At 54.5% G+C, this 14,623-nt stretch overlaps 1 protein-coding gene across 1 annotated transcript; it reads left to right on the forward strand.

Moving 5' to 3' along the window:
- Nucleotides 1-3,126: 3,126 nt before the first annotated feature.
- On the forward strand, nt 3,127-11,540 carry LOC119108572 (vitellogenin-1). The gene is made up of 3 exons (XM_037232163.1): nt 3,127-3,218; nt 6,314-10,158; nt 10,436-11,540. Exons 1-3 carry the CDS (start codon nt 3,188-3,190, stop codon nt 11,366-11,368), a joined length of 4,809 nt encoding a protein of 1,602 aa, XP_037088058.1. The 5' UTR covers nt 3,127-3,187; the 3' UTR covers nt 11,369-11,540.
- Nucleotides 11,541-14,623: the final 3,083 nt, after the last annotated feature.

Consider the following 14,623-nt stretch of genomic DNA (forward strand, 5'->3'; position numbering starts at 1 on the left):
TTTCGTGTACATTGTTGTCACCTGGTCTGGTAACCTTACGGCACGTGACCCAGCTAGACACATTTTGACGGGCAGTGAAAAACATCTCTTGCCATAAAATTAGCCCTGGTAAGTAGTTTTTATCCTGCAAATATATGACCAACGAAAATTTCTACAATTTGCTTTATGAAATCTATACAGACAAGGGGGAGGGTAGCCCGCAAAAATACGCCGTTGATGTGGAGTATCCATTCTGATGACGTGCCATTTTCGTCTGGGGCTGTGCAGCGCTAGGGTGGCGCAACGAATGTGGAATTTGGTACTATGTCTCACGCTCATAGGTTCATTGCTTCTACCCGACTATCCGGGTCAGCTCAAGATCATCATGCCTGGATATATCCCCAATCTTGGATTGCGTATCTTCAAAACGTTGTACGTGAGGCTTCGGCAACTTGCCATTGTATGCAAACACTTTTGGCTATCGTACTATCCAACCCTAACCGCGCAGTTAATAGCACCCTACAGGCACTGACAAGTCTGCCATCAAAGCACTCTCTGAGCAATACGACCCACGGGGAAGGAGTTGAGGGAGGGGACTCGCATCATCGCCCGGTCCCAGGGGTTCTCTCACTGGCCGTTGTGTGTTCGTTCGGTGTGGCGCGTGGTTGACTCGTTTGACCCTGCGAAAGCCATCCTACCGAAACGCCGAGTCAATTGCGTAGTCTCATCCTGGAGCCATCGCATGTGCCTCATGAGCCTGAGAACAGAGAGCCGCAACAGGAGCCGGAGATCAGGGGCGCAGCAGGAGCCGGAGATCAGGGGCGCAGCAGGAGCCGCAGATCAGAGAGACGTCAGATGAACCTCCGGAGACAACAGTCAGCTCACCCAGACGCTGGCGACAATGCTGACCGTGAATGGAAATCTGAGACGGCCGATACCGAGATGTTCTCGGGATGTCTGAAAAACTCCGATCCAATGTAGACGCATCTGTCAAGGCTTTTATGGGGACAGGGCACCGCAATAGGCCGTGCCGTCAGCTTTGCATATCGTTTGCAGAAACGTCTCAAGGCTAACGTTCTCTTACTGAATTTTAAAGAGCATGTGGCTGCTTCTCCGATAACTCTAACACGATGACGTGAGGTCGGTATATATCGGTAATATATATCTAAAGATAAATCCGCGTCCCTCACACATGAAGAGCGTGACGTACGAGCTGAACATCGGGTTTGATCGTGGCGTAGATCATCGGTGGCGACTGCCGATCGCGGTACTCCCACCGCTTCAGGTCGAGCGTGCGGTTGCGTTCTCTGAAACCAGTATCTGAACGGCTAAACAAGAATAATATAATAAGGAGAGATCGGGATTTTTCCAAATTTAGACAAAATGCAGGCATGCAAACGTTTAGATATAGACGAGCACGTTAAGAATAGGGTGCCAAATTATGTGAGCCGAAGTAGGGTGAGCCGAACGTGTTACGGTTCAAAAGCCACGAGCGTTTGTAATGAAAAGCGTTCCATCATTGGTTCAGAACGTAATGGTTCGAAACGCAGGCGACGTTCGGAACGTGCTGGTTCAAAACGCAGGCGACGTTCGGAACGTGCTCGTTCAAAACGCAGATGACGTTAAGCAAGAGGCGTAGAAGCGGTTGACTAGTAAATCCCACAGGATTTGCCCGTACCTGCAAGCACGGCTCAAATAATCCTCTGGATGGGTTTTTACCTGCTTTACGTGTCCTAATGCTTTAAAAAGATAACAAGCTTAGCTCCTGCCACCAAACCCAAGACGCCAAAAATCACATGTGCCAAAACCCTTTTGTTTTATCGTATCAGCTGGTCCATGCCCAGCGAGGATCCACATGTGCCAAAGCCCTTTTGTTTTATCGTATCAGCTGGTCCATGCCCAGCGAGGATCCACATGTGCCAAAGCCCTTGTGTTTTATCGTATCAGCTGGTCGATGCCCAGCGAGGATCCACATGCGCCAAACCCCTTTTGTTTTATCGTATCAGCTGGTCGATGCCCAGCGAGGATCCACATGTGCCAAAGTCCTTTTGTTTTATCGCATCAGCTGGTCCATGCCCAGCGAGGATCCACATGTGCCAAAGCCCTTTTGTTTTATCGTATCAGCTGGTCCATGCCCAGCGAGGATCCACATGCGCCAAACCCCTTTTGTTTTATCGTATCAGCAGGTCCATGCCCAGCGAGGATCCACATGTGCCAAACCCCTTTTGTTTTATCGTATCAGCTGGTCCATGCCCAGCGAGGATCCACATGTGCCAAACCCCTTTTGTTTTATCGTATCAGCTGGTCCATGCCCAGCGAGGATCCACATGCGCCAAACCCCTTTTGTTTTATCGTATCAGCTGGTCCATGCCCAGCGAGGATCCACATGCGCCAAACCCCTTTTGTTTTATCGTATCAGCTGGTCCATGCCCAGCGAGGATCCACATGTGCCAAACCCCTTTTGTTTTATCGTATCAGCTGGTCCATGCCCAGCGAGGATCCACATGTGCCAAAGCCCTTTTGTTTTATCGTATCAGCTGGTCCATGCCCAGCGAGGATTCACATGGCCGCACATGGTGCCCAGCGAGGATTCACATGGCCGCACATGGTGCCCAGCGAGGATCCACATGGCCGCACGGGGCGGCCAAGAAAGGGTATCGCAGGTGATGCGAAGGATGCGTTCGTGGTCACATCTGGTCACAGTGAGGACAACACACCTTGAACTTAATTATGCGGGCCACCCGTATGTACGTCAGCCATTCTTAAACATGTCATCTTTTACACGCCAATATACCTAGCCTAACCCCACCTTCCATTATGCAAACATTTACACGGGCGTCTTTCAGAGCTGTATTATTGTAGGCAAAAGTAAGCAATTATGAAAGAGCGTTTCTCCTCTCTACAAATGGCAACACAAAGTGATCCTAGCCAAAGAAGAAAACGGCATGACTATGTCGTCCCCCGCCCCCGCGCCTCCCCCGGAGCCCCTGTACCAGCACCAGGCCACCGCTGCGGAGCACGGCGCCTGCCGGCGAGTTGGCAACAACTGCCAGAGGAGGGGGTTCACAACCCCACTGACAAACACGTCGCACCGGCTAGCGGCATAAACAGGCGCCGGTCACGTGGCATAAACAGGCGCGCGGATCACATAAAAGAGAAGCTAGACGGCAGCTCGTGGTCAGAGGTCGTGGGATCTTCCGTTGCCACGATGGCCTCCAAACTCCTGCTTCTGCTCCTCGGTAAGTCGGCCGGTCTGCTCGCTCGCGGCGCGGCTCTGCAGCCCCCCGCGGCACGCTGGCGTCACCGGCACCGTACCCCTGTCTGCGGGTCTATTCTTTGTCCATGGGCATCGTTCACTGGTTTATGTTGTCTTCACGTATGGCGACTGCTGTCGAAGTGCCCGCATGGGCTCCACTGCGGTACATGGCTGTTGTAGCACATAATTAGTCTGTTGGTCGTTGAAAGAGCTTTTCGCCACCTGCTATGGCTGGTCGGCTCGCTGTTACCAAAACTGCACGGCCTTCAGCAACGGCATTCAGCATGGGGGAGATACGCTGTTACCAAAACTGCACGACCTTCAGCAACGGCCTCCAGCATGGGGGAGATACGTCTGTAAGGGAAGTATTGCTATTGTGGTGCTATAACACAAGGATCAGCGCCAATATCATCAAATATTCAGCGGTCAGTTTGTTTTTCTCCGGCGGTAGGTACTAGCCTCATGCCGCTGCACACCTAGCCGCTGAGATCTGGACTTGCATTAAAGCCAGCATTCTTCAGCTTTGTCATTATTTTCAAACGCTACGTTTCCCATGTTAATAAAACAGACGGTAGGATAGTGATCAAGAGCAACGTCACAAAAATATGCCATCTGGCCGCACACCTTGTATTTCAAAGTCCTAAAATATTCCAGCACAGCTTGTAAAAGGTACACTGACTGTGGTGGAAATATCACGGTGGTAAGACTGGTAGTCGCAATGATATATGCCAGCGAAAGTCTTTCTGACTGTGACAGACCGCTGGCGTTTCCTCGGTGAACACTGAGGGTCGCTCCGTCTATCACCCCGACCGCCACCAGGATCTGTTTGTCCCGGGTCAATACAGCTGGGCAGAATCGAATAATGTTGGGAAACGCAGCAGGTCGTCACGTTTGAATGACTGTTCCCGAGCCGGTGGCGCCCACACCAGCAAATTGTATCCCGCATAAGATGCTTTGAAAGAAGTTGCCAACGTTTAACTCAGAGCATACACGAGTGTAATACATCATGGCTACCACGCCCAATCTAATTCTAAAACATTTAACGTGAATTGATCTTCAGCTGCTTGAGGTATTGAGCGGAGTAAGCCATCGTGTTATGTCATTGGAATATCACAGCAGTTAAAGATGAGCACAAGGCACAGATGGGCGCAACAAACTACCGAATAAATATGATAACATTAACGTTAAACAACATTTAGATGTCGCATCTTGCCACCACCTTTATGTTCTGTTGTTCCTGGGTCAGATTTTGAGACGCTCACGTTTCGTTGCCCGGTTTGCGTGGCCCGCTGCCAGCGTCTCCGGTGCCAATGGTTGTAATGGAGGTTTGCTTTTTGAATGACAGCGGGTGTGTGAATCACGGGTATGGCGGTAAGTCTAATACCCACAGCTCTCAAGGTTTTCTTTTCGTTTTATCAGCCGGTCTCTGGATTAGTTCAATCGATTACATCAGTGAGTTTCAGATCAAGTATGTCGATCAGTTCACCGGTTTCAACTCGACGCTGGATAGTGACCGGTAGCCTTGCGGTGGCACAAACGCCGAACTCACGTCCAAAACCACCGCCACGCCAGTGTAGTGTATGCCGGTCTTCGGGTTCCGTTGAGATATCTTTACCCAAGCGGCAACTTGTTCGTTTTCTTTTTTAAACTCCTGGACCCTGCGCACTTTTCTGAACCTTTTTTTATCGCCTGCAACTTAAAAGGCTATTTAAGGCAAAGATTTACAGGGCGAGTTTAGGGAAACGTGGTCGAAGAACTTGACGTATTTTCGTATCAGGGCGACATGAATCACATGGTAAAGGGTGATATCACATTTGTATAGGGAGGTTCATACCGGTGACATTTGGTAAAGCACACGAATGGCATCCGGACACACGAGTGGCATTTGAAAACAAAAGATGGTGATGCTGTCCTGTTCTACCGCGTGAGATCGGCTACACTACAGACATAGGTCGCCTCTTTGCATATGTGTATGCTCAAAACGTTGTGAACTGCTTTTCAGGGGGTTACAAATGAATGCCCCAGATGACAATACTTATGAATGGGAAAACCTCGACCCTCTCAAATTGTAACTTGACCGTTCATTTCTAAAAAAAAAAATGTTTGCCTCAGTAACATGACGTAACGCAACGAGCATTTTGTGCATTCTATCTGAAGCAACAAGATAAGTAAGACACCGCGTTGAGTTCGCGTAAGGCTCATTTGTGGCTGTCCACAGCGCCTTTCTGTACGCATTTGTCTCATGGAAGTGTAGACTAGATCACACGAACCCGTGTAAGACCGCTTGCGACATGACCTGTCCGCCGGGTTCTGAGTTTAATGGGAGGCGGCGGAAATGCACCCTCGCCTCCACACTCGCAACTTCCAGGGCCCCGAGAGGCAGTCCTGACCTCGGGTTTCCCAATTAAAAATCGGTTAAGAGAAAGACAGAAATCGCTTAACCTGATTTCCAAATAAATCGGGTTAAACACACTTTTTGGCCCTTGCGTCCGATTCCCGATCACTGCATATCCACTAATTCGATGAACCATAAACCTGGCAGCATGCATTCGGAATCCTCTCCCCAGTTCCAGTTTACCTACATTTCTGAATCATTACCTCGGCGTCCCTTGACGCCTCGGTTTGTCTCCTTCTGAATCATTACCTCGGCGTCCCTTGACGCCTCGGTCTGTCTCCTTCTGAATCATTACCTCGGCGTCCCTTGACGCCTCGGTCTGTCTCCTGAATCATTACCTCGGCGTCCCATGACGCATCGGTCTGTCTCCTTCTGAATCATAACCTCGGCGTCCCTTGACACCTCGGTCTGTCTTCTTCTGAATCATTACCTCGGCTCCCTTGACACCTCGGTCTGTCTCCTTCCGGATCATTACCTCGGCGTCCCTTGACGCCTCGGTCCGTCTCCTTCTGAATCATTACCTCGGCGTCCCCTGACGCCTCGGCCTGTCTCCTTCAGCCTCACAGACACTCGTTCCGACCGGCTTCGTCCAACCTCGCGCCTTCCTGTCACCGCGACCCCGCGGCGCTTTCGCCACGCTCCTCCGCTGACATCCAGTGACCGCTGCCCCTACCTGCCCGCAGTGTCGGTGTGTGCCGCCGAGTTGGGCTTCAAGCCCAAGCAGCAGTGCACTTACCACTACGAGGCGAAGCAAGCCAGCGGCATTCCGGGCCTCCGGACGCAATGGTCGGCCATCGGCCTGAAGATGGACATCGACATCCAGGCGACGACGCCGGATAGCCTGTACGTCCAGCTGAAGAACATCAAGCACGGTGAGCTGCACAACGAGCTGGTGCAGCAGCCGTGGCGCGAGGGCCTGCCCATGCCGTGGTCGGCCGTCCCGCAATTCCAGGGTCCGCTCAGTGAGAAGTTCAAGGTGGAGATGAACAACGGCCAGGTGCGCACCATCGTCACGTCGCAGGGCGAGCCCACGTGGGTGGTCAACATCAAGAAGTCGATCGCCCAGCTGTTCCAGATGGACCTGAAGCAGCAAAACTCCATCGAGCTGCCGCATCTCTCGCAGCCCGACACCTACACGGCCGGCAAGGTGGGCGAGAGGGAGCGCTTCTTCCGCGTCATGGAGGACAGCATCGGCGGCGAGTGCGAGACCATGTACGAGGTGACGCCACAGCTGGCCGACAACCTACGCGCCGACGCCGGCGAGGAGCTGCGCCGGCGCGGCGTCAGCGTGCCCGAGTGGGACGCGTTCCATCCGTTCACCGTGACCAAGACGAAGAACTACCAGAACTGCCGGACGAGGCCCATCTGGCAGCACCTGACGCCGCCGGCCGTCTCGTGCCGCGCCGACGACTGCCACCTGACCGCGTCCAACCGCAGTGCCACCGCCTACTACGTGCTCAACGGCGAGTCGACCGACTTCACCATCCAGTCGGTGGTGGCCGAGAGCGAGGCGCTCATGTTTCCCTACGGCCACGAGACGGAGCAAATCTGGACCGTCACCAACCAGACCCTGTTCCTGGACAAGTGCCAGTCGATGACGGCCGGCAGCGGAGTGACCTTTATGGGGGAGCTGCGGCAGCCCAAGTCCGACTCGTCGCTCCAGTTCCGCTACCCGACCGTCGACGAGCAGCCGCTGCGTCTGCCCGACCTCAAGTCGGCGCCGCAGATGAGCACACTGATGCCGGGCGTGCCGGCCGAGCTGGTGCTGAAGCAGCTGCCGCCCACTGAAATCGTGCAGCGCGCCGTGCAGCTGATCCAGAAGGTGGACAACTTCTTGAGCCAGGTGCCCGACCCGGTCACGCAGGACGTCGCCGGCTACGTCATCGAGATCGAGCACGCCCTCAGCTGGCTGGGCTACGAACAGCTCAAGCAGGTGCAGCAGCACATGCAGACGCCCGGTCAGAAGGACACCTTCTACGACATGCTGGCCGCCGTCGGCACCAACCCGGCCGTCTCGCTGCTCCTGGACAGCATGCAGCAGTCGCTCATCACCGACGCGCGCGCCGCCACCGTCATCGCCACACTTCCGATGAACATCAAGACCCCGACCGTCGAGCTCATCAACCAGGTGTTCCACTTGCTCACGTCGAGCAGAGTGCAGACCAAGCAGTCGCTGCGCATGACGCTGTCGCTGTCGCTCGCCAATGTCTTCCACCAGGTGTGCGTGCGCAACGTAAGCGTCAACTTCAGCTACGCCAGCCGGCTGTACGGCAAACCGTTCTGTTCTGACGCCATGAAGTCGCTGATGATCCAGCAGATGATCCCCTTCCTGACGCAGCAGGCGCACCAGCGCCAGGAGCCGGAGAAGCTTGCGTACATCCAGGCGCTGGGCAACATCGGCCACAAGGAAGTCATTCCCGTTCTGCAGAGCTTCTTCACCGTGGCCAACAGCCCACTGGCGGCCAGCAAGGCCATCTACGCGCTGTACAACGTCAACGAGAAGTACCCGGAGACGATCCGCGAGCTGGTGATGCCCGTGTTCAACGATCTGTCGCGGCCGACTGAGGTGCGGCTGGCGGCCGTCACCACGGTGCTCGCTTCCAACCCGCCCATCGCCTACTGGCAGAAGGTGGCCACCAGCACCTGGTTCGAGCCGCGCATCGCCGTCGTTGCCTTCATCCACAGCGCCTACAGCAGCTTCGCCAACAACACCATGGCGCAGGTGTACCCGCTGTTCGAGATGAGCCGGCGCGCGCGCATCACGCTGCCGCTCATCCGGCCGCCGCCGCAGGGCATCCGCTACAGCAACAGCTTCGGGTTCGCAGCGCGCCTTATCTCCAAATACCAGGTGGCCTACATCTCGCGCACCAGCTTCATCAGCACGCAGGACTCGGTCGTGCCCAGTGTGTTCTACGGCGAGTTCCAGAACTACATCAACAGCGTCGTCTACAGCTCCAGCAAGTACGCCATCAACCTCCTCAACGTGCAGAGCGTGGTGGACAGTCTGCTGTTCGGGTCGAAAACGCGCCAGTCGCCGCGCGACATCGGCCTGAGTTCGCCGGCGCTCCGCACCATTGAACGCGAGCTGAACATCAAAAAGCCAGAGAGCACCGGAGACTTCCAGTACACCATGTACATGCGCCTGATGGGCACCATGGACACCTTCTTCTCGGTGGACGCCAACAAGTACCAGGAGCTGCTGCAGAAGGCGCGCAACGGCGGCTCATACAGCGCCAAGCAGGCGCAGAAGATAGCCTACCTCGAGGACAAGACGGTGACGTTCCCGTCGGAGATCGGCCTGCCCGTGATCTACATGAAGAAGGTGCCGCTGGTGTCGTCCGTGCGCGGCGATATGCAGGCGGAGTGGAACTACCAGGACGGCACGTACACGGCGCACGTGAAGCGCGCTCAGCCGTTCGTCGCCTCCAAGAGCCAGGTGATGGTGTACACGCTGAGTCCGTTCACTCTGCGAATGCTCGGCTCGGGCGTGGAGAACAAGGTGCAGGTGTCGCTGCCCATCACGTTCCAGGTCAAGCTGGACCAGCAGGCCGCGCAGCTGCAGATGTCGGCGTCGCTGCTGAGCCAGCCGTCGCCGGTGAAGGTGGCGCACATCAAGACCATGCCGTTCACCACGGCTGTCAAGGTCAATGACTACACGCAACTCACCACGGCGCCCGACACGAAGGAGATCATCGTCAGGAAGCACACCGTGCTCGAAGTGCCCTTCGGCAAGCCGTTCGGCATCAAGGGCTCGCTGCGGCTGGTCTCCGAGACGCCCGTGATCAGCTTCGGCACGTTCTACAACGAGTTCCTGCAGCGCAACAGCTACCCCCACTTCTGGTACCTGCCCAGCTCGACGCGGTCGCGCCACTACGACCTGATCGTGGACACCGCCAACTCCGAGTCACAGAAGTTCGAGGCCACATGGACGTACATGAACCAGACACAGGTGTCTGCGCCCGGCGGCCCCATCACCACCATGCGCAACCCGATCATCGAGAGCCAGCAGCACCAGCAGAAGGTCTCGGAAGCCATCCGCAACGTCATGCAGATGATGCAGCAGAGCGGCGAGGAGACCCAGGTGGGCGCCACTATGACGTCCACCATCACGCAGCGCGGCGGCCGGCAGCTCCACTACAAGAGCATGTTCTCGTGGGCCTCGGACGCCGACTGGTACACGCAGAAGCTGCAGTTCCGCGGTGAGACTCCTTCCAACAAGGTGTGCCTCAGCACCAGCCTGGCCTTCCCGGTGTTGAGCGAGGCACGCCGCGATCTGCTCAACGGCGAGGTCAGCATGCCGCTGTCCGGACAGCTGGGCTTCGGCTCCAGCTGCCAGGAGTCCACCGTCACCATGACGGGCAGAGTGCAGCGCGACAGCGTGGCGCGCCAGTACGCGCAGCAGTGCTCCGAGGCGCAGCGCTGCACGCAGCACGAGCGCAGCGGCCATCCTAACTCGGCCGACTGCCGCATCGCCAAGGACCACGCCGCGCTCGCCAACAACTGGGAGTTCGACTTCACCATGCACAATGTGAGTGGTCGGGGTTTCGGGCGGGTCGGGGCGGGGCGAGACCGGGGCCGGGGCCGGTAGCGTCGATCACACCACCAGCCTCACATAAAGCCCCTTCTGACGAGTGGTTTGCATGTGTTATTCCCGCCGCCGTTTCGGAACTGCCATGTGTGCGTGAAGAACAAATAAAACGCGAGTGTGTGTGTCTTGAATCAGCATGCCGCAGGAGTGCTGAACGCTGTCACCCAGCGTCGCTAAACTCTTCGCGGCCTCTGACCAGCTGCATCTGTTGTTCCAGCTGCCGGCCGGCTTCCGCAACGCGTCGTACGCGCTGGACTACTTCGCCAAGTACATGTGGTGGCCGTATATGACCAACGACCCGTACAAGACGAACGCCCAGAACAAGATCGTGATGAAGGTGCAAATCGACCCGCGCATCAACACCGCCACCGCCCACATCATGAAGCCGTTCGAGACCACCAAGTTCGAGCAGGTGCTGATGCCCTTCGACATCCGTTACGAGCCATACCTTGTCACCATGCGCAAGTCCTTCGGCACGAAGGTGGTCGACTCGCTGTTTGGCGTCGACAAGTCGGTTTGCATCGCTGATGCCCAGGAGCTGAAGACGTACAACAACGTGACCATCCCCGGCAAGCCATCCACCGAGTGCTGGTCCCTGCTCACCAAGGACGCGAGCGGCGCGCAGCAGATCGCCATCCTCCACAAGAAGATCGACAACTACCCGGCGGTGCGCATCCTGGTCAACACCAGGGACATTGAGATCTCGCGCGGCTCCAGCATCCAGCTGAAGGTGGACGGCCGCCCGCAGCAGATCAGCACGGTGCGACCGCTCGTGCTGCTCTCCGACAGCCACGAGACGCTGGTGCGCCTCTCAGTTCGGCCCGACGGCACCGTCAAGGTCAGCCTGCCCCAGCACATGGTGCAGCTCAAGCTGACCACGGAGGCCGTCCTCATCCAGGCGTCGCACCTGGCTCACCGCGGCAAGCTGACCGGCCTGTGCGGTAACTTCGACGGCGAACGCCAGGACGAGATGATCGGGCCGCAGGGCTGCAAGTTCACCAAGGCCGAGCCGTTCTTCAAGACCTATACGGTGCCGCTCGACGGCGGCTCGCAGCAGTGTCGGCCGCAGCTGGTCGACCCGCGGCGCTGCGTGCGCCCGCCCACGCCGTACAACTGGAGCATCACCTCCAGCGGTTACCGCTCTCACTAGCTCTGACCCCCCCCCCCCCCCTCACACGGACCACCGACCCCCGCATGAATGCGAACACGCCAAGGGCATCCATCACCCACCGGTATTATGTATCGGTAGTATTAGTTAAGGGAAGAGGCATTGCGATGTAACCACAAAGTATGCGTGGACAATAAACAGTGCGTAAACAGAAGCGTGTGTTGGGAGCCGAGACGGGAAGCGGCCGAGCGAGGGACGGAGAAGCGACCGAGTAAGATCAGGTGTGTAGCATCCACAGCGAGCGCTTCAAGGATCACGAGAGGCTTGCACTGAGGCCAAGATTTCCAGTCTTCTGGCGATTGCTGACCCAGAGATCGTTCGCAAACACTTAAGACTCCGCTGAAATTAAATGCAGAGTCCAGCTGAGACAAAGTAAAGGAATGATGGCGCTTCGTGCACGACATTAAAGCATTTAGTGCAAAAGAACAACTCATCCTGTTGTCTACAGTTATTTTCGTGTTTATGAGTCAACGAGGGAAACGAGGTCAGTGCGTAACATGTTGGCAATTTCATGAGGCTTTCTGCAGCTAGTTAAATTCCACTTGTCTTCTTACATGCATTATCTCCTCGAATTCGCGGAAAGAGAACCGATCAATCTTAACACGCGCCCGGGTGGCCGGTTGGACACCTTTCACTTCAGTGGGGACCAATTTGGCCCGACTGAGATCACAGAAACTAAGGCAACTAGCGACACCCAATTCACATCGTGTGTTGACCTGTACGTGAACTCACGTAGGTCAAAGTTTGAGGTTTCTATCACGACCTTCGGGTCAAATAAGGTCAAACAAGGTCAAATCTCAGGATGGTTTTGAAAGGGCTCCGAGAATCTAGATTACTGTTCTGAGCAAAAGCTCACGTGCTCATTTAAGGCTGGTGACCATTTAAGACCTTTGACCTTTGAAGACATTTAAAGACATGACCTCTGAAGGTCATGGTGACCAAAATCATACAAGATTGTTTTAAGTTTTGCATTTGAGTAAGCGACTAAGATAATGATTTGCAACATATTTCTAAAATCAAAATATTGACCTGGATCATTTTAGGTTAGTGACCTATTTTGATCCTTTAAGAAGTGGAAGGCGTATAATGCGGTTTCTGTTATCAATAAATTCGAAATAAGCACCAAAAACTACCCCATACATCAAGCCTTAGAGAAATAAAACAGGTTGACTTTTACCTTGGTCTGACCTTTGCACCTGACCCTAGGTCACTGTAACTTGTTAATTCAATTGTTGTGTTGCCTAAAAAAGTATCCCAGAGATGTACGGCCTCGTCTAACACTCCGTTGTTGGATCAGCTTGAACGATTCCCTAGAAATTGCCTTCGCTGAAAGCATGGCCTGTATTTGACCTGCCATAGCTCGATGACCTCACAAGGTACATCTAAATGCCGGACAATCTAGTATTCAATTGTCTACAGCTATGCTTGTTTCCGAACGGCGAGGCTACGCCGCGCCGTTCGGAAACAATTCCGGAAAAACTTCGGAGGGGTCAATTTGACCCCCTACCAGAGCGCGTGTTTAAGCTAAACCCAAAATCACCAAAAAAGCCAACACTCAGTGATAATGCGAACGAGGTCGACGTCGAAATGCAGCGAAAGGAACGAAAAAGCCGAATAAAATAACAGGAAACAGATGCTGTTATGATAAGACCTTTCCCTATAGTCACTAATTAAGCAACCTTACATATAAAATTGTCAAAATGCTATCGCGTCGGTGCAAAGTGACTTCCAAGTGTCGGCTGTCACACCAACCAAAAGTATCGAATGGGGACGTACGATCTAGGCACCATGGACCACCGCACGCTGGCAGAATCTCAAGCAGTCACCCAGGCGACGTGACACCTTTGCGCCGTACATTTTAGACACACACTACATCGATGGCATCCAGAGTGACAGGGAGTGCTTCGTCTCCGCAACTGATGGCTTTGGTTAAGGATGGTGTGGTGCAGAATAAGCCAAGCCGTCATCATGCTTGGAAGAGACAGGGTTCGGGGCTCCTAATGTACAAGGGTTCTACAGGGGTCCTTCCAGTTCTTCCTGTAGTAGTAGGGAACCCCTGTCTACTCAAGACAGGAATTCCCTAATACTACAAAGAGGACAAAGGATTGGTAACAAAACACGGCGCAGCGATTGTTAAGAGACGGTTCGGACCGAAATCCGATCGAAAATCCGGAAATCCGTGGGCTACCGTCATGGAAATCCCAACGACATCGAGCGTGTCTCCAACGTTAACGGGCAGGATGTAAGTTGAAAGGATGGTTTTATATTTGTATTAAAGCCAGATAGCCCATTTGCAGGAATGCCTGTAAGGATGCATTTGGTCAAGTTATGCTCTCTTAATTCTAGTTGCGAAAGCAAAGAACGAGTAAAATGCCCCGGTATTTTCACCTCGACAAAACGCATTAGCGCGTACATACACGTATATATTATATTTCTGTACATTATACATAGATGTAGACACAGGTGTCGGAGTTCAAGTGGCCTCGTTTGCGTCTGCCTTTAACCATCTTACAAATTTTCGCGTTTTGCTTAGTGTTTATCCTCTCCTCGCGGGAACAAGCAACGTATTAATACGTGGCCCAAGTAAATCGCCAACCCCAGTTTCTACAGTAAACTGTGAATCACTTGGGATTTCGTTAAAAACATAAATAGTTGCATTCCCCGTGTGGTGTTACATTTCATTAAAGAACTGTGTCATATGCCATTCAGGTAACACACTATGCCAATAGCATACCATTCAGGTAATACACTAGACCAATCACATGCTTTAAATCACTTTTGCGTCGTAAGTATGTGCCTTGCGTGCGCCTGAATCTGCTGGCGACATCTTACCGTGACGGTGGCAGTCAGCAGTTCGAGTTCTTCCGCCAGATGTCGGGCCGTTGGCCGGCGACAGACCTCGGACCGCTCCGTGATCGTGCAGAGCGACAGCCGGCCGGTGACCGACGCCAGCTGCAGGTTCGCCAGCGACAGCAGGGCGCCCGTCACCACCAGATCGTCCAGGCCCAGCGACTGCGCACAGGTCAGCACCAGTCAGCAGGTCAGCAGGTCAGCAGGTCACGAGCCCAGCCAGGCCGAGCCGAGCGCTGATGTGCACGGCGACGGTCCACATGCCGCGCCGCTGCTTCCTGTTCGTTGGGGTGGACACGTTGGACGTGATTCTGAACGGCAGCTTGGCGAGAGGACGGCAACCTGACGGATTCAGAGGTCTCATCGAGGCTGTTTTGGTCATAGAAA

This window comes from Pollicipes pollicipes, unplaced genomic scaffold (genome assembly GCF_011947565.3).
Source record: "Pollicipes pollicipes isolate AB1234 unplaced genomic scaffold, Ppol_2.1 Scaffold_6686;HRSCAF=7923_pilon_pilon_pilon, whole genome shotgun sequence".
NCBI lineage: Eukaryota > Metazoa > Arthropoda > Thecostraca > Pollicipedomorpha > Pollicipedidae > Pollicipes > Pollicipes pollicipes.